General features: G+C 31.0%; 5 protein-coding genes across 6 annotated transcripts; 2 read left to right on the plus strand and 3 right to left on the minus strand.

The window, feature by feature from the left end:
* Positions 1-1,502: 1,502 nt before the first annotated feature.
* Positions 1,503-3,054, plus strand: LOC111913046 (pentatricopeptide repeat-containing protein At2g48000). The gene is made up of 2 exons (XM_023908770.3): positions 1,503-1,817; positions 1,960-3,054. Exons 1-2 carry the CDS (start codon positions 1,584-1,586, stop codon positions 2,953-2,955), a joined length of 1,230 nt encoding a protein of 409 aa, XP_023764538.1. The 5' UTR covers positions 1,503-1,583; the 3' UTR covers positions 2,956-3,054.
* A 110-nt stretch (positions 3,055-3,164) lies between these two features.
* On the minus strand, positions 3,165-4,838 carry LOC111913049 (uncharacterized). Its single transcript, XM_023908774.3, has 3 exons — positions 4,350-4,838; positions 4,000-4,088; positions 3,165-3,693 (listed from the first exon to the last, which is right to left on the minus strand). The coding sequence occupies exons 1-3, from the start codon at positions 4,503-4,505 to the stop codon at positions 3,288-3,290; spliced, it is 651 nt and encodes a 216-aa protein (XP_023764542.1). The 5' UTR covers positions 4,506-4,838; the 3' UTR covers positions 3,165-3,287.
* A 3,733-nt stretch (positions 4,839-8,571) lies between these two features.
* Positions 8,572-12,054, minus strand: LOC111913048 (rhomboid-like protein 11, chloroplastic). 2 transcript variants are annotated; one of them, XM_023908773.3, is made up of 7 exons: positions 10,247-10,834; positions 9,765-9,889; positions 9,582-9,667; positions 9,455-9,495; positions 9,212-9,378; positions 9,073-9,135; positions 8,572-8,878 (listed from the first exon to the last, which is right to left on the minus strand). In XM_023908773.3, the coding sequence occupies exons 1-7, from the start codon at positions 10,458-10,460 to the stop codon at positions 8,714-8,716; spliced, it is 861 nt and encodes a 286-aa protein (XP_023764541.1). In that variant the 5' UTR covers positions 10,461-10,834; the 3' UTR covers positions 8,572-8,713. The 2 variants fall into 2 exon arrangements, 1 of the variants encoding a protein (XP_023764541.1); XR_006184092.2 differs by having other exon boundaries at positions 8,671-8,878; positions 8,942-9,135; positions 10,247-12,054.
* Positions 12,055-15,001: 2,947 nt separating this feature from the next.
* LOC111913045 (potassium channel KAT3) lies at positions 15,002-20,168 on the plus strand. The gene is made up of 13 exons (XM_023908769.3): positions 15,002-15,293; positions 16,603-16,818; positions 17,108-17,269; positions 17,538-17,595; positions 17,672-17,989; positions 18,065-18,304; positions 18,567-18,665; positions 18,749-18,781; positions 18,971-19,156; positions 19,299-19,376; positions 19,457-19,523; positions 19,599-19,745; positions 19,878-20,168. The coding sequence occupies exons 1-13, from the start codon at positions 15,106-15,108 to the stop codon at positions 19,979-19,981; spliced, it is 1,896 nt and encodes a 631-aa protein (XP_023764537.1). The 5' UTR covers positions 15,002-15,105; the 3' UTR covers positions 19,982-20,168.
* A 3,878-nt stretch (positions 20,169-24,046) lies between these two features.
* Positions 24,047-25,143, minus strand: LOC111913028 (uncharacterized). The gene is made up of 2 exons (XM_023908748.3): positions 24,656-25,143; positions 24,047-24,197 (listed from the first exon to the last, which is right to left on the minus strand). Exons 1-2 carry the CDS (start codon positions 25,038-25,040, stop codon positions 24,145-24,147), a joined length of 438 nt encoding a protein of 145 aa, XP_023764516.1. The 5' UTR covers positions 25,041-25,143; the 3' UTR covers positions 24,047-24,144.
* Between the last annotated feature and the right edge of the window lie 1,543 nt (positions 25,144-26,686).

Here is a 26,686-nt window from a genome sequence, read left to right on the forward strand (position 1 = left end):
TATGAAACAATAATGCGTCCCCTTGTAAACGAGGGACATCAATAAAATAACCAAAGACGGTATCTCTGAAAATAGCACGTCGGGCATCATCTAAAACTTCAAATACTTCCCATATGTTACCGCTAGAGCCTTTTAAGTTCGCAAAGACTTTCGTATTCATTAAACTAAAATCATGCTGCAAAAAAACACAAAAACAAATTAGATAACTAAAAAATATTTTTTTTAAAAATATATGATTACGAACTGCAAATACAGTTTCTTAATTACTAATATATATATTTCCGATAAAAAACAATAACATACACATGTATAAACAATTTTCCAAGTTATACAACAAATATATTTACGATAGATAACAATATCATACATAATTATATAAACATTTTATTAAACAAATTTTCAACTTAAACGAAAAATATATCAACGACAAATTTTCAACTTAAACAAATTTTCAACTTAAACGACAAATATATAAACAATTTTTATCTTTCTAATTAAAACTAACATTTTATAACCATATAAACAAAAAAATTTAAAAATAAAACGACAATCAAATTAACAATTTTGCAAGTTATATGACAACTATATACAAAATTTTAACTTACACGACAAATACAAACAATTTCTAACAATATATATACGACAAATTTTCAACTTATACAAATGTTATACTTATACGACAAACACAAACAATTTCTAACAATATATATACGACAAATTTTCAACTTATACAAATGTTATACTTATACGACAAACACAAACAATTTCTAACAATATATATACGACAAATTTTCAACTTATACAAATGTTATACTTATACGACAAATATATATACAAACGACTATTTTGCACTTTATATAAACAATTATACGATAAGAATATACAAGATTTCAGGTTATACAACAACTAAAAAAATAACAAAAATAACAAATTGTAAACATTATCTACGCAGTCTCTACTTGTCTCTACTTGCATTTAAACTTCAAGTACACTAAAAAAATATTAAAACTATCAAACACAACAAAATTACCCTTTTTTAACACTAAATAATACAACAAATGATAAAATAAAGAGATTGTTGACATTAAAAGAGTTAAAATCTAACCATATTTGCGGGATCGTTGACATAATCCTCTATTTTCTTCAAAAACTAGCCAAAATTCCGAGAGAAGCCCAAAGTTAGAGAAAGTTTTTGTGTAGAGAAGGGTGAAAAATGGAGAAAAAAAAAACATTTTTATACTCAAAATCGAGGGCATTTCGCAGATGAGAGCCATTTCGCAGATGGACCTTCTCATCTGCGAAAGTACAAGTACCTAAAGCACAGGTGCTTGTACTTTCGCAGATGAGAATGTCATTTCGCAGATGGGACCTTCTCATCTGCGAAATGGGTGGCTATTTTTGTAATTTCGATTTTTTTTTGCTATTTTTCTAATACAATCAGTGTAAATGATTATTTTTGTCATTTTCTCTATTTTAAATATCTAAAATAAAGTGCTTTGCTAATAGGAATAGAATTTATATCACTGGAAAGGTTTGCAAATAGGTCCATCACATCAACCAAGAGCCGCAAAAAAGCTTCACAAATGGTGGGAGTGCGAGTGAATGGTTTATCATCTGCCAAAAGGCTGTACCAGACGATTCTGTATCAATCCTCACGAACAATTGCATCCAATATATTGATTCAGGAGCCAGTTTCTCGAATCAAGACAAACCTTGATTCAGAAATGGTGGGAAAATCAGGCATCGAAAACCTCGACCTTTCATGGGATTCGCTCCTGACCTCTATTTATTCTTCCTCCCCTCACAAAGCTCAGCTCGTAAGAATTCTTTTCCTAACCCTAATCGTCTCGTTATATTGTCTGAAGTTGTAATTAATTAGAAATTAAGTATGCTTCAGATAGTGAAAGTTAAAATCAAACTACTTGTTGCTAATCCAAAACCTATTATTTACTTAGACAGGTTCTTGAATGGGGATTACAGAAGTTGCAAAAAGAAAACGAGAAAAACCATGATATTTACTTGGAATTAATCCATCTCTGTGGGAAGATCCAAAACACACAAACAGCAATGCGTGTTTTCACTTTAATGGAGAATCAAGGTCTAAAGCCAACTTCCATCATTCTCAACGCCCTAATTTCTGCTCACTTATCTTCAGGTAATGTCATCACTGCACTTAGCATATTTCAGCTAATGCAAAACTCAGAGGACTATAAACAACCTACTTCTCACACATACAATTTGTTCATTTCGGGATTTGCAAACATGGGAAACAGTAAGGCAATGGTGGCATGGTATGAAGCCAAAATGGCCTCTGGGTTTTCAGCTGATTTAGATACTTATGAGACTATCATTTTAGGTTGCATAAAGTTAAAAAGATTCGAAGATGCTGATAGATTTTACAGAGACATGTTAGTAGCAGAATTCAAGCCTAACACATCAATACTACATAATATGCTTGTGGGGTTATGTGAACGAAAAGATTTGGTTAAAATCAGAGGGTTTATGCAGAGTATATTGGATCATAAATGGGAGATTAACATGTGTATGGCTGATAAGCTTGTGGGGTTTTATTGTGAGTTAGAATTAGTGAAAGAATTGGAGTGGGTGGTAGAGAAGATTAGGAATACGAATCTCGATTTTGATGTTGTTTCTCAATTTCACAATGGTTTGATTAGGGTTTATGCTAAATTGGATAGATTGGATGATTTGGAGTATTGTATTGGGAGGATGTTGAAAGAAGGAGTGTCTTTTAGGTCACATAAAGATGTGGAAATGGTGGTGTGTTGTTATTTTCGTGGGGATGCTTATGATAGATTAGAGGTGTTTTTGGAGTTTATAAAGGATTCACATAAACTTGCAAGATCCACTTATGAGTTATTGGTTGCTGGTTATCGTAGAGGTGGATTATATGAAAAAGTTGATTTTTTGATTAAAGATTTGGATAATGTTTGTTGATGAAGGAAAAATCCCATTGCTATGATATGTAGAAGCTATTCACATTTAAGCCAAATGTATGTTGCTATATCTTTGAGGTTCATAATCTTTTACTTTCTACCACAGTTTGTATGAACTATGAACATTGACATTTCCTTAATTCAAGAAAAATGAGAAAGATATTAGAAGAATGCACTATATATATACAATCAATCATACAAAAAAAACCAGAAAATAACATCCTTATCATGCCTTCAAACACAAGCCTTAACATACAAAATCAGTCAAGACTACCGAGTCATGAAGGTTGGATAAGAATCAGTAGTGAGTCAACTCGGGAAAGAAAAAAAAATTCATCCATCTCGACTTTTTTGTTCTTTAAAAGAAAAAGTCTTGAACCATTGTTTCCAAGCAGCATCTTGTTGTTGTTCAAGCCATGAAAGGAAACAGCTATCCAACAAGCAGAAAAGATTGACATATAAAAGTTGGTATCTCACGGGTATAAACCGGAAATTGCCCACTTGAACAATGGGCCATATCCCGCCTTCTACAATTAAGGCTGGTAAAAAATCGCGTTTCACTTCTTCTTTCACTTGATTTACATTTTTACCGGATGCAAAACCCATGTAAGTAAAAAATACAAATAAATCAACCGGACCGAATATGATCCCATCTAGGGCTACTTTCATGGCAACAAATCGCATCGATTTTGGTGGGTAATTGAATCTACACTTTAGAAAACGATCTAAGCCTTCGTACCTACAAAAGCAATCTCATAACATCAGTTCAATGCAACCCAAACACAGTATAACAATAGCAACAAATACCCAATTTCTACAAGGGGGATTGATGTGTTAAAAACTTAATCTGGACAATTATGCATGTATGTTTATTTCTAACTTATTCTGGACCGAATGACTTACCGGGTTAAGCTAAAAAAATTCTGGCTTAATGTATTAAGACGTTAACTTCTCTCTCGTTCAAATTGATGAATATTGTGATATTTGTTATGTGGAATGTAAGGGTAAAGTGGTTGAAAAAGATGCAAAATAAGAAAAAACTAACCAGAAGTGACCAATTGGGCCAACAAACGCCATACCAAAAATGCTTGTGGTAACAACTCGTCTCCAATTGATATGTATATTATCTTCATCCTGTTGAGTAAAGGATATATCATCATACATGTTAATCAAACGAAAAGTCATCCAATAAAAACAGATAAATGGTGACAAAGATAGATAGGTATCGGATGACGGGATGAGATGAAATTTAAAACCATCCAACAAACAAAAGATTATCTTCGCAAATAAAAGAAATAATCGCAAAGAACAGGAACAAGAAGACGAAGAACAGCAGAAACATGAAGGGAAATATGGAATTGTTAGAATTGGAGAAGAATGATGGGGGAAACTTACGGAAAGGAAAAGGTTTTTTTTCTTAACAGCGGTGGCGCGTGTAACAGCCTGAGCGGCGAGATCACCAAGTCCCCAAATTAAACCGGAGCTGATAACCTGTGTTTTCACCGGATGAACAGCTAAACAATTTGTATACCATCGCCAAATCTTCAACATTTCATTAAACTTTCTTGTTGAAGGTGGTGGGATTGGTTGTTTATGTGGTAAATTGAATTGAAATTGCAATAATGTATGAATAATAATAATAGTATGAGAGAATATTCGATGATGGATACAAGTTTTCTTCAATTGATAATCGAATTATGTTGAGGAGACAGACGGAAACGAGCCTTTCTTCTCGCCATGATAATGTTGATATTGTTTTGGATTGTGTGAATCTATACGGGGTTTGGAATCAGAAATTTGAAACCTCTGCTAATTATGTTGGTTGAGATTCAATTTAGGCAGCCGTGGGATTGTGATTTGATTTGTGCATGAAGCCCATCATTACCCTTTTTCTTTTATGATAACCCGACCCGAAATTACAATCACATTATGTAATCGTATAAAAAGCAATGTTTTAAAAACTAGTTTGAACTAGCCGGTTGGACCGGAAACCGGGAAAGAGAACGGTTCAACTATCATCGGTTTTACGTCGATTTTTGAATCGGATTAAACCGACAAGTTTTTAGAAAAACCCGATTGAACCGGTCAAAATAAATCGGTTAAACCGAATAAATACACATACGAAAGAATCATTTACATAATAAACTTTGGTAATTTTTTTAAATCTATTTAGTTTTCTCTACATAAAAACATATGGTAATATTATAAAGTTTTTTGATGTGTTTGTATTCATCTAAAACTATATTTTGTTTCGCTATTATATTTTATTTTCTTTTTGACGTATATGTATTGATTTAAAACACTAAAACTTATGCTTGTATGTTATTTTGATGTATTTGGATTGATCTACAACTTATTTTTATGTATATTTTTAATGTTTGAATTATTTAACGTCAAATTCATGATTTATATTTGTATATATGTATAAAAAATAAGAAAAAAGATGAAAATTATAGAAACCGGTTGATCCGACGGTCGAACAGGTTAAACTAGTTGAACCGGAAACCGGTCACCATACCTGTTCAATTAAAAAAACCGGTTTTTAAAACATTGATAAAAAAGTTTACTTTACAAAGTCATGTCTTAAGTATAATTTAGTATTCGAGTTATATAATTAATATTAGATTCTTGTTCGAGCATTTTTGAATAATATTGTACATTCTAGTTACTTAAAAAAACAAATTAAGGCTACACGGAGTGGTTGTGTAATGCCCTCCGTAAGACGAGGTGGCGTAGGTTGACTTACGTTACGTTAGAAGGGAGACAGAAAGAGGCAACAATCTTTTTTTCTTACCATTGAAAAAAAAACTTTATCTTAAACTATCTAATATTTACCTATAAATACCATCTTATTTCATACACATTTTTATATAACATTCACCAATTCTTTCTCTTTAAACACACTATTTCTCATTCACCAAAAATTAAAAAATGAATCAAAATCCAAACACTCCATACAACCATTTCACCCACCGTTACATACATACTCAACACAACACCTTGCAAATACTCATATTTCAAATCACCAATCCAAGGGTTCGTGAACATGCTAGTTCCAACAACCTCACTTATTCCACAACCACCTATTTTCCAACAAAACTACTTCCAACAATTAGACCATTACCAAATATCACACCAATTCCAACAATTTCAACAACCTCAAACCTAATCTTCCTACCAACCACATTACCAACTCCAATCTCCTTATAATAATGACATCAAAAAGGTGTTGGAAACTGAACCACCAAAATCTTAAAGAAGAAAAAATAAAGAAAAGGGGAAAAGGGGCAAAAATATTGGACCGAAGATGAGGAAGCGGCGCTTTCAAAATCTTGGATTTCAATATCTTTATATGGGAAGACATGTAACGACCAAACCGGGACAACATTTAGAACCGTGTTCTAGCACACTTTCATTTGCAAATTTGAAATGGTGAATACCAGAGTTACAATTACAATGGTGTAAATGACAACTAGCTCGAGCTAAGAGCTACTTTCACAAGTTTTAATGAAATCTTTCCTAACCTCACAAACATCGACAAAATGGGTGTAACGAATTTGACCTTTTAAGCACTGCTCTTCAACAATACAAAACCACCCATGTTGGTAGACCCTTTAGCCATAAAAACGTGGTGTATTATGCAAGATGATCTAAAGTGGGTACTTGATTCGAGCTCGCTTAGTTAATCACAATCCATTGGCTCTGACAAACAACAATAGAGAACTTTGGAGTTGGACGTGGGTTTTGGATTTGACCTCAATGATGATGATGACGAGGAGCCACAAAAAGTCACCATTCGACACCCAATGGAAGAGACAAAGCTAAACTGAGAACATCATCATTGACAAGGAACAAAGAAAAAAATGTCACTGAAATGAATATCATGCAAGTGCGTTCGCAAAAACTTGACAATCATCTTATCTATCTCAAAAAATAATAATAATAGGAGTTGGAAAATTCAACTCGAGAAGAGAAACAAATGCTTAACGACGTTAAATTTATAAACATCTCCCCCATCCAGATCTTCCACTTGATCAACTCAGTCTTTTTAAAAAGCTTCAACGCAAAATGAAAGACAAATATAAGGATTATATTTTTTAGGTTTAATGTAATTTTTAATTTTAGCGTAACATTTTTTTTAGTATTTTTTTTTTAGTTTTTTAATGTAATTTTTTATTTTCAATTTTAGTAATATAACTTTTATTTGATGTAATGAAAATTTTATTTTGTTTCGAAAAAGGTTGTATTTTTATTAATTTTGTGTATTTAAAATAAATAATTAAATAAATGTATATAGATAATGCGAATGGTGAGTATTTCCTATAGTTAGTAAGAATATAATAAAGATGTAGTGAAACTGATGTGACATATTTTTTAAGTAAAGAATTAGGTTAGAGAGACCGATATCATCCCTAACACTTTGTTACATCACTTTTTTTACTGTTATATTAGTTTTTTTGTCTATCATCTCACTAACACCTAATTCTTAGTATTTCATAGAGAGTTATAACATTCCTAGCAATCATTTTTTTTTCAAATTTAATTAAGTTATATTTTTTTTTAATGTACATACATTTATTATTACATAAATTCTATTGTTTTAAAGACAAACACTTAATATTTTATGTGTGTGAAATATTAAGAGTGTAGTTTAATTTATAATGGTTGATAAAAATTTGAAATTTTGATTTTTTTAGGGTAAAATTTCTTTTTTGAATTTGGTCAAATGTGAAGTAATGAATCCGATCAATGGTCAATCCACCAATCACAACAAATCTCTCTCTCTCTCTCTCTCTCATAGTGGCTCCCTAGTGAGAGCCAAGGGGAGGTGTTCAGCGAGCCTAATGACCCCTTAGCGAGCTCCATAGCACCTACACTCCGCCTAACCTTAATGGACCACTCCTTAAGTTACCTAGTATGGACAATTTCATGCATAGAAGCTAACGTGGAGGGAGGTTCCGAAGTTTTAGTGGTTGTCTTGTGGAGTGAAGGTTTCCCTTGTGAAATGGTTAACTGATGATGACTTGCTTTTCACCGTGATGATATCGAATGACCTTATATCCTAAGAATCAGGTTTGAATAATCATACTATTTTTCTTAGTACTATGCATGCATCTCTAAAGTAAAAACATGTGATATTCCAACTAGACAAATTTTTTTGAAGTTTAAACTGTGCAACTGAAAATCCTAAATAAATTTAACTCCGCAACAATTCATGAACAATATCCAATAAAAAACCACCTACAAAAGCAAAAATATAATATACTAAATTACATGCTAACATGATAGATCTCTAAAAGATTTCTCTCCAAGGCAATCCACTCTAATCCTTGCTACATGAGACAATCGAAAAAAAAAATGTTTTCCTGGAAGCCTTGTGAGGTATGTTTTGTTATTCACAATTATCAAGATATAAATATCACTAAAAGAAACCATGTAACAAACCACTGTCCTCGGAGGGACAGTGCTGTTAATCGGTGTGGATCCTCATTGATTTTGGTGGGGATCCCATTGATGGTAGCATGAGCAACTTAAAGGGCACCTATATACAGACCTTCTTTAAGATAACCTTTTTTTTTGAGATACAGATGGATGATAAGTCAGTCGTTGGCTGGAGTAACCAAAATCCAAAATATGGAATGCTATGCATTTAAACACAAGCAAGTGATGGTTTAATATGTAACAGAATTAGCAACAATTAACAAAACAGCAGAAATAGTTGAAATGGAATGGGTATTAATAATTATATTATGAAAGCATCATTTTTTATTATCATGGTCCACAGATTGAGAAGGAACTCTGCTGAGAAGCCACACCAAAGTCGCACCCACAAGAGCACCAGAAAGATGAGCAATATGATTTACATTCTGCATAGCACTATTACTGCTTGCAAAACTTGTTGAAGCTTGAGCTGCTTCCATCACCTGTCAATATATGCCCTGTTACTTTTTTACTTCATACATTAAAATAGCTTATATATAAGCTACCTTTTTAAAAAACTATTTGAAATAGCTTATTGATAAGCTTGTAGAGCTTTTCCAAAAAGTAGTTTCACTTTCTTGAAGATTTTTTAAACATTTCCCATTCATATATGATCACTATATCCAGATATGCATACCCTCTCAATAACAAATTGACCGAGTATAAGTACTTCAAGAATCTTCCTCCAGTCAAACGAGAGCTGCAATAAGTAAAAAAATTAATAATTAATTAATAAAGTGGTTGGATTTCAAAACTTTTAAAGAAAAAACATGTACCTTAACAAGAACACTAATTGCAAAAAGACCAAACACTGCACCAGAGGCACCAACAGAAACCGCATTTCTTGGAAGTATAAGCCAAGAAACAAGATTTGCTCCAGCACCCGTTAAGATATAAGAAAGCCACACTCCAAAACTTCCTTCTTCTTCTTCAACAAGCTTTCCTATTTGCCAAAAAGATTCAAACTATAAAACCCTAAAATAGACAATAAGGAAACATTAAAGAAATCTTTCCCTTACCAAATATATATAGGAAGAAAAGGTTGCTAGAGAGATGATTCCTGTAGTATAACATATTAAGATACAGAATAAGTAAACTTCTTGGATTAAATTTAAACCACATCAATAGTTTCGGTTTAGGCCTTACCAATCAGCATGACAGAAAGTTGAAGTCACAAACTGGTACCAAACAGGAAAATTGTGGTATAAATACAAAGCTTTAATCTCACGAACCTGGTTCAAAATATAAAAATTTTGAATCAATTCTCTATAGTTTAGATGCCAAGTATATGTATGAAACAACATTATAATAAGTTGATTCAGTTTGAACCTGAAATATGTGATCTGCTACATAGATTCCAATATTAAGTAGTAAAATCCAGAATATCCCATTCACTCTCTTCTCTGGCTTCCTCTTGTCGCTATATTTTCCAATCTCCAGCTGCGATATCATATCTAAAATTGTAATGAATCAGTTTAATAAGTCTTGTTTCATTCCACAAAAGAGCTACAGCTTAACTATAGGCTTCACTTTTATGATTTCTAACTTAAAAATTGGTATGAATTTCGATCTCAGTGGAGATGTATTGCTACCTACATTTAAGTTTAGGTGGATAATCTACTTAACTAGGTGTTTGATAAAACTCCTCAATAAGACAAAGCTAATCAACCAGAATACTTCGCCTCAATTCTTGGGAATTGGGTATTCATCATCTCACTATATAACTAAACAATTAAACCGAATTTAAGCTATAAGCATCAATCAGATATATGTAAACCTAAGCAGGACATTTTTACGCAACAAAGAATTACCGGAGTCTTGCATCTTGCACAACAGACGAGATCGAGGAATCGGATGAATGAGAAGAGGGCGGTTGAATCTGCCGAAACTTGGAGAAAGAGATTGAGGATTATAACTGAATTTGAAGGGTTGGCGATTAAGTATCATAGGCATTAGTTTACATGATGGTGAAAAAGATAAGGGTTTGGCGAAAAGCTGGTTACGTATAACTATTAACTCCGCCATTGTTGTCAGCTTAGTGCAGCTAAACAACCAACAGAAGAGAAACCCCGCCAATTGTTCTTCACACTTCCGGCTCTCAACGCACAAGGTTCGTGTATTCTCGGGCAACGAACACCGTTCTACAGTTATTGACTTGATAGAAAGGAAGAAAAGAAAAGACTATTCTCTTAAAAACAAATTAAGGGAGGAAAAGATGTGAAAATGAGGTTACATTTGAATTGATTTGTTTTATAAAATGGTTAATTTTAAAATTGAGTAAATAAACATTTAAAATGTTAAAAAAACAAGTGAATTAAAAATGATATAAGACAGAAATTAAAGTGTTCAAAAAATTCAAGTTTAGTGGGTCATGTTTTGAGTTAACGTCTTTCACAAAAAAAAAAATAAATAAATAAAATAAAATAAAAACTTATTGTTTATTAGTAGTTTATAAGCTAGTAATTTATGAAAAACTGATTTATTAGTTGTTTTCAACTAGAATAAACTATTTTTATTCAAATATTAACTTATGGATAAATTACACCTTCGTGTATATGTCGAAACGCACGTTTAGTCCCTATTTTCAAAAATTAACTCGGACCGTCCCTCATATCATTTAAAGTTTCATGTTACGTCCCTGAAAGACGTGTTTGTTGCTAATTTAATCCGTGCCCAAACTAAAATGACCATAATACCCTTGTCTTTCTATTTTCCAATCAATTTGATATTTTTATTACTATTTTCATTTTTTTTAAAAGGGCCCACTAACCAACCCTCCTCCTTCACTTTCACCACCCTCCACCATTTTACTGATTGAAACACATACCTACACACACTCGATGAGAGAGAAAAATGAGACCCAACTCTTTTCTTTACTCTAAAACTCACCGGTGACCTCTACCTCCGGTCGTCTTCATCCGACGAGCATCACCTCATTACCACGCCCACTTAGTTCACTTTTAAACCAAAAGAGCCAACCACCGATCTATTTCTCTTTGTATCTCTCACATCTGTTGTCATCCACCTCCAATGATCTTTTACCTCTGGCGACCATCATCTCCCCAACGTCATCATCCTTTAGCGACAATCATGAAACCCATCAAAAATCGAAGATCTTGCCTCAAAAATCTTATATCCGATTAGAGAGGAACCAATCTTAGAGTTTTAGAAATGGATTCAAAGAATGAGTAAAATGAAGTGGTGTTGGACGATTACCACCATAGGCATCGATGGTCCCGAGATTTAAGTTGCACCAAGTTCCTCGATTTGGTGGTGATGGACATCGGTTTCCTGCGACTCGTTAGTTCCGATTTGCAGGTTTAGGGTCCGATCTTTTAGGTTTTATTGATTCGATATTTAATTTGATTTGATGTGTGTATCAACTTGAAGGGGTTTGATGAAGTTCACATAAACAAAAATTGCAAAATTGATGTCCAGTCATTACAAAAGTGTGAGGGTGATAAGGATATTTGGGAAGGGAATGAATGAAGGAATATGGTTGAAGGGAGTCAACAGATGTACACTGGGAGTGGTTTGATTTCTTTGAGTTTGTCGGAGAAGACGAAGGACGTGTGGAGGGAGGGAGGCTGTTTGAAGGAAGGGAAGGGTGAGAGGTGTGGTTGGTGTGGATATATTTTTTGTTAAATTATAAAAACTGATAAATGAATAAAAGAAAATAAAAAAATATATATATATATTAAAGGCAAATTAGTCTTTTTATGTCCACAAGGACTAAGAGTGTAAGGAAAAACAAATCTAGGAATGATCGGAGTTAATTTTTAAAAATAGGATAAACGTGAGTTTCGACATATGCACGAGGGACTAGTGGTGTAATTTATCCTTAACTTATTAACTTATAGCGTTGTGAAACCTAATAAATTAATAAATTATTTTAATTTATAATGAACTATTTTAAGAGAAAAAAACCAATCATTTTAATCTTATTTAGTCAAATTATCAAAATAGCCATCAATTTTGTGGTGAATTACTACAACAAATGCAAATCATAAAAAACGGGAAAAAAATTCCGCCATATGTAAAATCATAGGTTTTATTTGCAAATATGAGGGAAAAACAATTTTTTTTAAAGCTTTTGGGTGTTTAAATCTTTCTTTTTGGATGTGTAAATAGTTTTTGAAATTTTATAACACAAAAAATTTTATTGTTTCCCATATATTGCAATAAAACCTCCTATTCGTAGTGAGGTATTTTGAATTTTTTAGATTTTTGTCTTAAATTAATGTTGTTTTTATGATTTTACATTTATCGTAGGAATTTGATAGCGTGGGATGACATCATGCAAAATGATGTCTATTTGATAAACTTTTTGATTTTTGCTTAAATCTTGGAAAATAGTAAATGAAATTAGCTTCTTTTGTCTTTTCTCTTATCTTAAATGCTAAAAAAAACCTTTCTGAAATAGAAAATTTGTTAAAAGGCAATGAATTATTTAAAATGTTCAAAAAAACATCATAGTGACATGGTATGTGTCATTTTGTTTTTTATGTCCATCCGTAAAATAAATAAAGAATAAAATTTATTACTATGGTTAGAGAGCTATTTGTTCAAATATGACTTGAAAGTTCATATATTTATAAAGTTACAAAGGGTATTTATGAAACTGACATTATAAGATATTAACATATAATTTTTTTACCTATTTGGGATTCGAAAAGGATTCAATAGTATACTAATCTAAAGAAAAGGTCGAAGATAATCTTTATCTAACTATTCAGGAGTGTAGCAATCCAAAGTATTTGAAATTATATAGCCATAATGATATATGATCTTTGAAATTGTATTATATTGCTTGTTTCAAGTTCAACGCATGAGTTATGAATTATTTAATCTGTTTATTATTACACGAGAGATTGAAACAAACATAAAGACCAAATTTGTCGGATAATAAATCATAACAACTCGTATCATGCATTATGAATTTATAGGTAGAGAATTAACCGTGTTACCAATGGAAGAGAGAATGAAGTTTTATTTAGAGGATTAGTTTCACCGATGAGGGTATCAACATGCTTTGATGCCTAAAATGAGCAATTTTACAATTATCATTATTATTTTCGACTTCACTATTATCCTTTACACCCCCTAAATACCCTTCTATTCCTTATTTCAAGATCAAGATAAAGAATTTCAAACGATATACTAGTTTTCTAACCATAGCAATATCTAACCTTTCAAATCATATTTAAATGGTACGATTTTCTAATCACAACAATATTTTTATTAACTAAAGTCATTTACAATATTATTGTCCCTCAAGACATGTAAAACATGTTGTGTCGGACTCGGATGAGTTTGAAACATTAAATAGGTTGAAAAACCTTGACTCTTAACCTTGCTTAAATCTATGTCGGTTTAAAGTTTGCACCTTGTAAATTTGAGATGTTGTGCCGGTTTGAAACACTAAACATGTTAAAATAGTAGAAATTGATGATGTGGATAAAACTTGCATATAAAAGAAAATGGTCATTTTCGGGTTGAAGTTTTGTTTAATTAAACAAACTAAGATTTCTTACCAAAATTCATTTATCTGCAAAAATTAGCATTAGCATGTTACGTCATCTTTTTGTCTGCTCACAATATTTATGAATACAAGGATCTTTAAGTTGAAACATTATCATATTAAGGAAAAAAAACAGCTTGGAATAAAGTACATAATTTTAAATATATTTTCCTATTTTGTAATAAAAAAATCATATAAATGTTACTTTACTAAAAGTGTTTTGTAAAATTCTATAACAATAAAAAATGGTACTCGTATTTTAGCAGATATTACAATCAAATAAGAATAATTATAAAAAAAACAGATATCATTTCTTTTTTCAAAACACACTAATAAATAATATATATATATATATATATATATATATATATATATATATATATATATATATATATATATATATATATATATATATATATATATATATATATATATATATATATATATATATATATATATATTATGTTAACTATATTTTTTTCTTTTATTTTTTCTAAAAGAAACTCGAAAACATTGTTCACTATTGAAGGGTTTGGTCCAAGTAAAATGGGTGTGTTGATACTCAATCCAAAGTCCAAGCCCACGTCCCACAACAACGTTTGTCTCACTTAAAACAAATTTTGACTAATCTCGCTTTTTCTGTCTTAATATATTTTTAAATTAATCTTTGTAAAATCTTTTTGCGAAGATATATAAACCTTTCATTTTAACAAAAAGGAAAAAAAGTGTGTTTGGGTCAATCGGGTCAACCCTATCCATAAACCCATGATCCAATTTGATTCAAATCATGACATAAATGATAAAACCATGATCAATCTTTTAACAGCTGTTGTTCATTTTGTCAAAATCCAAACACACACACACACAGAAAGTCAAACCATCCAAGGGCCAGCAAGCAACAAATTTAAAATATAAATTTTGTATTTACCAATAAAGTCAAACCCTATCACCAATATCTTAAGCAAAATGTAATTATCGTTTGGGTTTTTGTTTAATTAATATATTCTACTCCGAATTGAATAATGCAATTATGCAAGGCAAACCCCAATGCCTCCTTTCTTAATTGCTGGTTTAATCCGAATCTATTTACTAATCAACATCCCATAAAAATATAGATCTAATCTCTCTCTGTCTAAAGACTCACCGGAGATGAAAGAGAAGTCACCGGAAAACCGATCTCCGGTGCCATTACTGTACCGGAGACATTCGAGTGGAGATATTATGAACAATCTGGCATCAGTCTCAAGCAGTCTGTTGCCAGCTTTTGGAACTGTTGTTGGCGGCGATTCACCTCCCCTTAGAGACTATGTCATTGCACCTTATGATCGACGCTACAGGCAAGTTAAGTGTTTATATGTTTGAAAGTTGTACACCATGCATCAAAATGTGTACGATTGCATGTTCTTTCGCCATTGAAGAAACTTTTCCAAGATTATTTTCATCAAATCTTCAACTGTCTTGTAACTTTTTATCTTCTTTTTTTAATAGCTTAAGCCTTTGGAATTCAGTTATAACAAAAATCTTATACATCGGATATGATATTTTCATTTATTTATTTATTTATTATTATTATTATTATTATTATTATTATTATTTTATAGAGCTGTGAGCTCATTTACTTTAAAATAAATTGATTAGAATTACCTTTTATGATAGATCAAATGAGTAAAAAATAAAAAGATTGATTTATTTTTTGTTGTCTGTATACAATAATTTATGTTTTAAAATATTGTATTACAACTTTGTATATAAAACATGAATTATTATGTATTGAGAAATTTTTTTGTACCAATCACTCTCCAAAATAAAACAAATTAAATGGATCTAAGGAGCCAAAAGTTTGAGATTTAACATTTATTAAATTTTTTTTACTTGTAATTGTCTAAAATATTTAATATCAGCATCTCGCACGAAATTTACAAGGTTTAACCTTGAAGAAAACAAGAAAGTTTGAGATTTGGCGTAGATTTGTTGCCTGCATAAAGTACATACATTTGAAGAAAACAAGAAACTTTGAAATTTAGCATATATGGTTTAATTGGTTTTGATTAAGGGATGTTATTTTGGATATTAACTTTCAGGTGCAAGTTTCTTTTGGATATTAAATTTGTGTAAATACTAAATAATATTATTTTTATATGTAATAATTCTATGTCAAATTTCTTTGTCATGGTAAATATTACAAACAACAATTGAATAGCTAAAAGCCAAATATCAGATCAATTAAATGAATATAATATTGGTAGTTTTTTTAATAAAAGCAATAAAGAAATTTAAAAATTCACGCCGCTTGATTGATAGTACTAAACGAAAAACGCAATTAAAGGGATAAGTATTCTCTGACCAGCGACCACGCCCTTCATCATGGCTTTCAATAAATTATGGAAGTCGATTGATAATTTTTTATTTTGGTTTGTTTAAAGTTATATTATTACAAAAATATTGTAATTTACTGAAGGAAACAGGGAATAATGTTTTATGGACTGAATATATATTTTAGACAGCTTTTAACTCGCTTGTCCTACGTGTTTCTTTTTAGGTGTCTTTTTAATTTTACTCATTGTTTTGCACGCATAAGTTATTTATTGGAATGTAGTGTTTCAAAAAAGTATTTGAGATTTCAATCTTTCACGTAAATGTATGTAGATGGTGGCAAGCATTTCTGGTGGTACTTGTTATATATTCCGCATGGTCATCCCCGTTTGAGCTGGCTTTCAAGAAGGTGGCCACAGGTTCTCTCCTATACGTCGATTTAGTAGTCGACTTCTTTTTTGTCGTTGACATCTTCTTAACTTTCTTCGTGGCCTATTTGGATAAGTCAACATATCTACTTGTCGATGATCATCAAAAGATAGCCACAAGGTATCCTAAACAAACTATTCTAAATGTATCCAAAACATGCATTATTGCCCCATGGCATATCATAGTTGGTTCCAATATGCTATATCTAAAGTCAAAAGTTTCGGCCTCAACAATGTCATATTTAATTTCAATATGGATTAGGCTAACTGTCTGTTTGATTTACCTCTCACATCTCACATGATGCTTCTAAGACGGACAGTGTGGGCTAACTCATGACAGAATAACCTATTTTGCAAAACAAAAAATGCATTATTTTCCATTATACCATCTACTTTGTGTGTTTTTTTAGGTATGTCACTCATATGATGTTCCCAATGGATGTGGCATCAACACTCCCATTTCAAGCAATATACAGACTCTTCACTGGAAAACTACACCGTGGGGAAGTCTTTGGCTTTCTTAATCTTCTTAGGCTTTGGCGGCTAAGGCGTGTTAGCGAGCTCTTCTCAAGGTACAAACCATGAAACTTGTTGAATAAACATTCTATATATTTTGCCAAATAGTATAAAATCTAAAGCATCAAAATATCTACTTTATAAATGATCAAGGGTTTGAGTCTTAGACTGTAGTATGAATATTTCAATTCCAATGTCCATTAAACTCGTTATGAGCCCTAAGCCTCTAATGTCATTAACCTAGATTGCAGTAGTATAGGCCAGCTCAGGGGTTGCTGAAAGAATAATAAAATTTACTGAAACAAACTCTTGTTATCTAAACAGACTAGAGAAGGATACACGCTTCAGCTACTTCGGGACAAGAACTCTCAAGCTAATTTGTGTTAGTACCACTTTTACTTAACCTATTTGATTATCTAACTGGCAAAAATATAATCGGTATTTTTTGGATATCACAGGTTACACTTTTTGCAGTGCACTCAGCTGCGTGCTTTTACTACTGGATAGCGACTCATCATAAACAATCGGATGATACATGGATCGGATCTATTATTCACAACTTTGAGGACAGAAGCATTTGGTTAGGATACACGTATTCAATGTATTGGTCAATTGTGACCCTTACAACTGTTGGCTATGGTGACTTGCATGCAGTAAATACAGGAGAGAAAGTATTCAATATCTTCTATATGTTATTCAACATCGGGCTCACCTCTTATCTAATTGGAAACATGACCAATTTAATCGTCCATAGTGCTGTTCGAACTTTTGCCATGGTAAGTTATTCATTTTTTTTTAATAATGATTATGTCACTTGTGTGATGATATCTTATTTTAACTTTATCCTACAGAGGGATGCAATCAATGAGATTTTAAGATATGCGAGCAAGAACAGGCTTCCGGAAGGATTGAAAGAGCAAATGTTGGCACATATGCAACTTAAGTTTAAAACAGCTGAGCTACAACAAGAAGAAGTTCTAGATGATTTGCCAAAGGCGATTAGATCTAGTATTTCTCAACATTTGTTTCGTAAAACTGTTGAAAAGACTTATCTTTTTAAAGGCATTTCAGACGACCTTAGCAGACAATTGGTATGAATTATTCTTCTTTTCATATATTAGTAGCAATTTTTTTCTTTATAATACATTATTATACTTTGCAAAATCCATCCAATCATAGCATTCATAATTACTTTGTATTTGAATGAGATTACTAAAATGAGGTAAAATTTTGAAAGTACAATGTTGTAGTGGGAATAAATGGAAGTATAATGCTACATTTAATAAAAAAAAATACAAGTATGTTGCTATTTATTGCATCAATGTTAGCTTGTATTGTGGTTTTTGTTGGCAGGTTACAGATTTAAAAGCAGAATACTTTCCACCTAAGGTTGAAGTTATATTACAAAATGAGATACCAACGGATTTCTATATTGTAGTATCTGGAGCAATGGTATATAAAATCTTTAATAAATCAAATTCTAATGTTATTTACTCATCCGAGATTCTGAATTTCTAATGGTTTATTAATTCTAGGAGGTGCTGACACACAAAAACGGAATGGAACAGGTATATATTATTTTCTTAATGGGCACCGAAGAATTAAGCAGTTAAATAGCAATGTAAAGATAGTAATCAATATATTTAGTAAAGAAAAAAGATTTCTATCTCTTGCTTTAGCTTCAATAAGTTTAAAAAGATTGTGATTTGTATGTGTATTGATGCTAGGGTATTAACTAAGGCCCATCTATGTTTCAGTTTTTGATAAAATTAGGCCCAATGGACATGTTTGGTGAAATTGGTGTACTCTTCAACATTCCACAACCTTTCACTATAAGAAGTAAGAAACTTTCTCAAGTAGTCCGAATTAGTCACCATCGCTTCAAAAAACTAGTGGAGCCACTTGATGATGACGGAAAGACAATAATGTCCAACTTCACACAGGTATTTAACTAGTAATGCCTCATTTATATTTCTCTATATTGAAAATATAAAACTTATAGGTAAAGAATCTAAGGGTTAAAGTCATTTCACGCCCTCTAAAAGTGCACAGATCTTTAGTAAGATGACATTTTTATGCTCTCAGTATCTCAAGGACTTAAAGAAGGAAATGCAAGACGAGATGCCATTTTTGTCAGAGCTTTTATTGGACTTGAATATTGAGGTAAAACATTGTATTGATATTGGTATGAAATTTCAGCATTAGCAAATGAAAGCTAACATTTTTTTCCATCCTCATTATAGCAAACCAAATCAGTTAATCAATCAGAAAATCGTGAAGCATCGAATTATGGTCGAGATGATGGAGAAGGTTGTTGATAATCTTATTTATTTATTTATTTATTTCTATTTGGGTAAATAATCTAATAAAAAATATTATTTTTAGGAACACCCACTTCTGTTCTCTCAAACACATTTCCCTTAAGGGTGGTAATCCATGGACATCATCCACATGAGAAAACAATAGATGGGAAAAGGACAGGAAAGCTTGTCCACTTACCAGACTCAATAGAAGACCTTTTGAAATTAGCAGGTGAGCAATCCAACTGCAACTAGTGTATTTTGAGCTATAAGCTTATAACATGTTATTTGAATGCCATAATGAATTTTAGATTGTAAGTGAATGAAGATATCTTCGTCAATTTATAAAGTTGTTATCATGCAGAGAAGAAGTTTGGGAAAAGAGGAACTACAGTTCTCATGGCTGATGCATCTCAAGTGGAAGATCTTAATGCTTTAAGAGAGAATGACCACCTGTTTATATCTTGAATACATGATAATATAAAAAACCCAAGCTTATTTTTCCAGATAAGGCAATTGCTTTAACTTGTATAAATTTCAAATACATACAAAATGTTGTCTACAGACAAAGATGCAGAATGTAAGACCAAAATAAAAAACATTGTTGTTTGGAGAATATTAAAAGAAGTTAGCAAAGAGAGATGATTACCATGAATTTTAGCTTTTAGCTACTCTCTCTGTTGTTCAGCATGTATAGAATAGAGTAAGCTGCTTTCTGGAATTGATCTTTGTCTTCCTCCAAACTTCATTTCTCCATTTCTTCTATGATTCCACCTGAAGTCTTGTCAATTTCGTTGAGTACAAAAGAAATAGGCAGAAAAGACCATGAAAAACAAATGGTTTCATGAATATAATCATTTCCATAGACTAAAGTATAGTAGCCACTAAAATCACTTGGTTAGTATGAATGGATAATTGAGATGTTGTGAGGCCTTAGCATAAAATGGTGATATATTAATGGAGAATTATGATTCTAGGGAGCAAAAATTCACTTGGCCAAAAGAAGAAGTATATATATCCCAAGTCCAGATCTGGATCTATTATTCATCTCGGTATCATATTAACCAAATACAAATGAATAGAATGAACGCCTTTGAGGATGAAACATTGTATTGTGTATCACTTAATCCCATTTTCAAATGGTAAGAATCTCCATCAACAGATTTTCTCATATCATTGACTTCACAATAGAAATCGCACACACAATTTATATAATCCTCTTTTTAAACGTACATAATGACATTTGAACCAATCTTTTTCTAAAAACTTAACTAAGTAGGACCAATATTCAACGTGTATGGCCGTAGTATAGAGAATAACCATAAGCAATTATCGTATGTTAAATGAACTCTAAAAAATGTTGTATGAATATCTAAGCAGAACATTGTTCATAGAATTCTGTTACGAATTTGCTTCACATCAATGCAGATTTATATGAAAAACTTGGAATATTCGTTCGTTTAGAAAATAATTACCACTGATCAATATACAAGTGTGTGTGGAGAGAACTAGTACCATAGGCGACAAAGGAGATAGAGGTCTGACCATTGGAAACTCATTGGAAACTGGAATAAGTTGCCTATTACAGGAGGCAGATGTCAGCGGTGAAGAAGACGCCATCGAAGCTTAAAACTGTTAAAAAAAAAGACTATCTAATCTCTGTTTTAGCGCCATCTCTAATAACCTGATCCCAAATTAAAAGAAAGAAATTGAAGAAAATGGATGTAATGAGAAAAAAAAAAAAAAAAAAATTAGTGTTCAACGAAGGAAGTAGAAGAAAATATAAGTATTTTGAAAGATAGAACAAAATGTTTAATTTTTTTTTCATTTCTTTTCAACCTGGAACACAAGACAAATTTCTTTTCTTTTACTTTTTTTCCTTACTTTCTTTTCCATTTTTTTTCTTTTCTATGTTGCAACTCTGGAACTAGGGGAAGAGTTTTTTTTAAGGAATGAAATTGAAGTAAATGGGAGTAAAATTGTGGAAATAAGTGATTTAAAATTTTTTTTTTTTGAAAGTGTAGGGAAAAAATTGAGTGTTTTTGAGTTTTTTTTTTTAAAGAAAGAGAAACTAAAGAAAATGGAGAAAATGTTTTCTTTTACTTTTTATTTTAGAAGGGAAAATGAAAGAAATACAATGATCACAAGAAGAAAAAAGTTTATTTTTTATAAAATATTTTCTCTTTCCTTTGATGACGGGCATGAAAAGATTATTGAGAGTAAAAGTCATATGGAAAAAAATGATAGACATGACATGCTGGGCATCACTCAAGTGCATGACCCAAAAGCAACACTCAAATACACAATCTCATGAATCGCACTTAAAACCGCACCCATGATATGGTGTTCCTAGGTACGGTTCCAACGACCACACCATACAGTTAGACCCGCACCGTGAAGCTTTATGTCCAAAAGAACAATTTGATTTATTCTCTCTATAATTTATGACACCTTTTGTATTTATTGTTGTCCTAGAAAAGATTTGGACCTCATAGGCACTAAAGTTGAGAGTCAAATATTTGTTGGTAGGCGGTAGTATTTAATAGAAAAACCATGAGCTGGTGAATTAGTTTGTTGAAATTATTTTATTAGTTGTCTTTATTTAGGTTAGCAAGTCGTGTATAACACTAGCTGAATATAAAAAAATGTTAAATAGTTAAGTGATGAATATTAAAGATTTATAAATCGATAATTCAAATAATAAAGGATTGAAATTATAAATAAATAAGTACATCGATATATAATAGTTTTGAAACGTAATTGTAGTAAAAAAAACAAAAATAAGCAAACAGAATCAAAATATTTTCTTAGAAATGATAACACAAACACTATATTATCACAAACACTTTAGCGGCAAACATACATACACATATGATAAAATAAAGACACTGACACACACAATCACATATATGAGAGAGTGAGACAACTTCTTTATAGTCAACAAGACATCAATTTTGGTACCTGATTAACTACATTTACAGAAATGATCCATTTTAAAGTAAATTTACATAAACAGTTAACTAAATATAAAAAATAGGTTTGGTATTAAAAATTGCATAAAAGGCGTGGGATTAAAAAAATTAACTTAAATGGTCCATATTTAAGTAGATTTACAGAAACAGCTCGGAGTAAAATAAATTGACATTAATGGTATTTTAGAATACAAAATACCTCTTGAAGTCAAGCCATGTTTAACTAAATAAAAAATGAGTCAATAAAAAATATATAAAGGGTGTGAGAGTAAAACAAAAATTAACATAAACGAGCCATATTTAACTAAATTTACAGAAACAATCATTGTTAAAATAAATTTACCAAATATTAAATTTATAAAATTCTTTAAACTGTCATAACTCATTCATTTGAAGTCCGAATAATATCATATTTTTTGTAACATCTTTACTATTTGCATTTCATTTTATACTATAATTTCACTTTATTTGGTAACATATATATTAGAGTCCCCCGAAGACCAGGTATGAAAGCGGAAATATTTTTAGTTTTTCTGCATAATGTTGAATATGTAAAAAAATTTAAATTTTCTAATTCATTCGTTCGAAATTGGAATAACACAATATTTTTTCCGACATGTAGTTTATTGTGTGTACTTCACTTTAGATTATAATTTTGCATTATTTTGTTACATATTCAATAAGTTACAGCCCCTTAAAGACGAGATATCAAGGATAAAATATTTTCAAATTTTCTATAAAATGATAAAACAATTTCATCAAATTAATACAAGTGTGCGTCGTATTTTTATTAAGTATTGCTAACAATACTTGACTCTCAACTTTTTTTACTACAATTTAATGTCACTAGATCATATTTTGTTGTATTTTTTATTTATCACTCAATATATATATATATATATATATATATATATATATATATATATATATATATATATATATATATATATATATATATATATATATATATATATATATATATATATATATATGGTCAAATCACTTTTATGATTTTTACATCTAAGCACATATGATTTAATCAGTAGTTTTTAATATTTTTTAATTATATTAGTTTTTAATATTTTTTATGCCGATATCGTGTCATATTATTTTAATTTTATTAAAATGACAATATTAATAATAAGGATAAACTAAATATTAATAAAAAGGTATATATTTTTATTAATTACCAGATAACACAACTATTTGAATATTATTATGAACGAATCAATGAATATGTATTAGCACGTTAAATCATATGAAAATAATATGTATAAATACATATATGTAGTATCAGTTGTCTTGATTGAAAGATATGCAAATTATTTGAAATTTTGATTTAACCATGCTGTAATAAAACATTTTAAAAGGCTTAGCTACACAGCTTATTACCGGTTTATTATCTCACTTGTTATACGATGATAATTAAATTAATGAAAAAAATTCTATTAACATTAAAAGTAACATTTTATTTTAATTAGTGCTTACTGTTGTTCACATATGAGATACACAAGTGCGAGACTATGGTTTACACAAGTGCTCTTTTTCGACTCTATGTATCTAACATAAGCTTTAGTTCGTTTATATCATTTTTTTCTGGTTTTACGAGAATATTAGAAATAAAATAATACAAACAAACCAAAACCTAAACACCAAGTACTATTTGCATTTGTGTGTACACCTTATGAGACAGAGCTTCAAATCGACTCCAGCTGCAAAATCAAGTCATACAAACATACAATGAATAAGTTAATGACAACAAAAATATCTATCAATTCCTCTTTACTTACTCCATATTTATGAAAACCTTGTTAATATACAAGACATATTAAATAATATGCCTTCCTAGAGATTTTCAATTTGTTACCTTTTATATATTACATACAAATTGGTAATAGTTTTTGCTTCAAAGCCAAATTTGGTTTTTGATTTTATTCTAAAAAGTTTAATCACCTCTATTAATTAACTACAATATCTAAAAGGGACTATCACAAATTCACAATATATCATAATTTACATGTGTTTCTGTTCGGAAATTAATTTAACTTCTTGATGAGAGAGAGAGAGAGAGAGAGAGAGAGAGAGAGAGAGAGAGAGAGAGAGAGAGAGAGAGAGAGAGAGAGAGAGAGAGAGAGAGAGAGAGAGAGAGAGAGAGAGAGAGAGAGATTACCATGACCATGAATAAGGCAACTATGCAAAGAACAACCGATGATGCAATAATACTTTTTACCCAAGCCAAAATGAGGAAATGTGGGTTTGTTATTGAGAGATATGGGAGGGGTATTTGGTAATGGAGATCCAGCAATTTCACTAGCCGATGATGAATGGGTTGAAATTTGACCCGATTCAGGAAAGCAGTTGGCTAAACAATTCCAATAACATGGTGATTTTTCTTCAGGCTTTTTGTCAGCGATAAGTACACACTGATTGAGACACCCACCCCAGCACCCGTACACCCCAGCCCTCCCCGGATGTATTAACAACATTAGAACAACCAAAGTACCGATTAAAGTACTACCATTCATCATCCTTCTCGAAGTATAACTTATCCCCATTTGATGATCCACCTCTCAAGAGTCAAGACTCAAGTAAAGCAATTTCTTGCTCAATTGAGATTGAAATCTGTTGACTCTCAAGGGGAAAAGTTATAAGCCATACATGCACCAAACTCAAATCAATGCTCATAAATGTGGTTTTGACTTGTATCTCTAAAAAGAAGGTGGCGGTTATCTTTTTTCTTTATTGAGGTTTTTCATGCGGTGGAAATAAATTCTAGAAAATAAAGTTTTATCTCAAGTATAACAAATATAGTCATGTTACACATGTTATTTGGTAGTTTATTGGAATTTTCAAAGTACGGATTTGATGTACGTAATAGTTTTATTTAATTTACGAAAATAAGTTTACTATCGTATCATGGGATAATACTTTACTATCGTATCATGGGATAATACTTGATTTTTAATTGGGAAATCTTCAAAAAAAATTCTAATATTTACGGAAAAGCTAAATTTTAGTCCAAAGATTTTTTTTTTAAGATTTTCCTTGAAAGGTATCGGGAAGAAATTGGAATGGAATAATATCGATTCAAACAGAAGAAGAGGTTCTCGATTGATGAATGAAAAAATCCTGAAAACCGGTAAAATTTATATTTTAACCATTTTTGACCGGTTGAAACCGGTATCAAATTAATTTGAGACTATTTCGTAAACTAACCCAAAATAATGAGACTTTTCTGTAAACAAAAATATTATGATTTTTCTGCAAACAAAACCCTTATTATTATTATTATTATTATTATTATTATTATTATTATTATTATTATTATTATTATTATTATGAATAAGAAGACTATTTTTAAAACTTGTTATTATTAATATTGTTAATAATACATATAAATGTGTTTAAATGAAAAAATAATATTAATGACGTTGTTTAAGGTGGAGGTGATGTTTTTAACATTGAAATCATAAATGTCTGATTGTATACTTTTACATTGTATATGGTCAATTTAGAATATTAATACTTAACAATTTAAAAGAAGTTGCATATTTGTAAAATTGTTTACAAATAGTTTAAGGTAGAAGGATTTCTCACTTTGTATATAAAATTGTTTAAGGTAGAAGGATTACTTTCCAAATGCAAGAGATCTACTACAAACATCTACATAGGTAGCCCATGGGTATGGTGAAAAAACTCACCTCGAATGCAGAAGCTTCCTGAAGAAATCCTTAGTTGTTGCCCCACCAGCTACCCGAGCTGTCACTACCAATCAATATAGCCAATTAGCAATTGGGTCCCATACCATAATCCTTAATCCATGCATTGGGTAAAATGTCCATTTTACCCCTAGCTCAATATGATCCAAAACTAAGGGCCCAAACCAAAACAAAGCCCAACATTTTAATGTCCATAAAACCATCAATGGCCCAATTTTCCAAACTGGGCCCAGACCTTTCTAATGGACCTTATACTAAAGCTCAATATTCTCCTTAGTCAATAATCCTGACCAAATGTCACACCCCAAAACCAAGAACAGTGGAAACGTTCTGGGGCGGAGGATGTCATGTAAAGTAATGCAACAGTGTAAAGTAGTAAACAAGCCACAACATCATCCATTGCATTAATAGTATAATTTTAAATACAAGTGTGTTCTTTCATAGTATAAAACAACATAATGAATATTCAAAATAAAAGACGA

The sequence above is a fragment of the Lactuca sativa genome, chromosome 6 (genome assembly GCF_002870075.4).
Source record: "Lactuca sativa cultivar Salinas chromosome 6, Lsat_Salinas_v11, whole genome shotgun sequence".
Classification (NCBI taxonomy): domain Eukaryota; kingdom Viridiplantae; phylum Streptophyta; class Magnoliopsida; order Asterales; family Asteraceae; genus Lactuca; species Lactuca sativa.

What these genes read in the sequence shown, in the direction of transcription:
- LOC111913046 (XM_023908770.3), top strand. Translation starts at nt 1,584, where the DNA reads ATGGTGGGAGTGCGAGTGAATGGTTTATCATCTGCCAAAAGGCTGTAC. An exon ending in CCCCTCACAAAGCTCAGCTC is followed by an intron (nt 1,818 to 1,959) that starts GTAAGAATTCTT and finishes TTACTTAGACAG; the next exon opens with GTTCTTGAATGGGGATTACA.
- LOC111913049 (XM_023908774.3), bottom strand. Translation starts at nt 4,505, where the DNA reads ATGTTGAAGATTTGGCGATGGTATACAAATTGTTTAGCTGTTCATCCG. An exon ending in AAAAAAACCTTTTCCTTTCC is followed by an intron (nt 4,089 to 4,349) that starts GTAAGTTTCCCC and finishes TTTACTCAACAG; the next exon opens with GATGAAGATAATATACATAT. An exon ending in GGCCCAATTGGTCACTTCTG is followed by an intron (nt 3,694 to 3,999) that starts GTTAGTTTTTTC and finishes TTGCTTTTGTAG; the next exon opens with GTACGAAGGCTTAGATCGTT.
- LOC111913048 (XM_023908773.3), bottom strand. Translation starts at nt 10,460, where the DNA reads ATGGCGGAGTTAATAGTTATACGTAACCAGCTTTTCGCCAAACCCTTA. An exon ending in TAGCAGATCACATATTTCAG is followed by an intron (nt 9,668 to 9,764) that starts GTTCAAACTGAA and finishes ATTTTGAACCAG; the next exon opens with GTTCGTGAGATTAAAGCTTT. An exon ending in CAATTAGTGTTCTTGTTAAG is followed by an intron (nt 9,136 to 9,211) that starts GTACATGTTTTT and finishes TACTTATTGCAG; the next exon opens with CTCTCGTTTGACTGGAGGAA.
- LOC111913045 (XM_023908769.3), top strand. Translation starts at nt 15,106, where the DNA reads ATGAAAGAGAAGTCACCGGAAAACCGATCTCCGGTGCCATTACTGTAC. An exon ending in CCTTATGATCGACGCTACAG is followed by an intron (nt 15,294 to 16,602) that starts GCAAGTTAAGTG and finishes AAATGTATGTAG; the next exon opens with ATGGTGGCAAGCATTTCTGG. An exon ending in GTTAGCGAGCTCTTCTCAAG is followed by an intron (nt 17,270 to 17,537) that starts GTACAAACCATG and finishes TTATCTAAACAG; the next exon opens with ACTAGAGAAGGATACACGCT.
- LOC111913028 (XM_023908748.3), bottom strand. Translation starts at nt 25,040, where the DNA reads ATGGGGATAAGTTATACTTCGAGAAGGATGATGAATGGTAGTACTTTA. An exon ending in TTGCCTTATTCATGGTCATG is followed by an intron (nt 24,198 to 24,655) that starts GTAATCTCTCTC and finishes TTGATTTTGCAG; the next exon opens with CTGGAGTCGATTTGAAGCTC.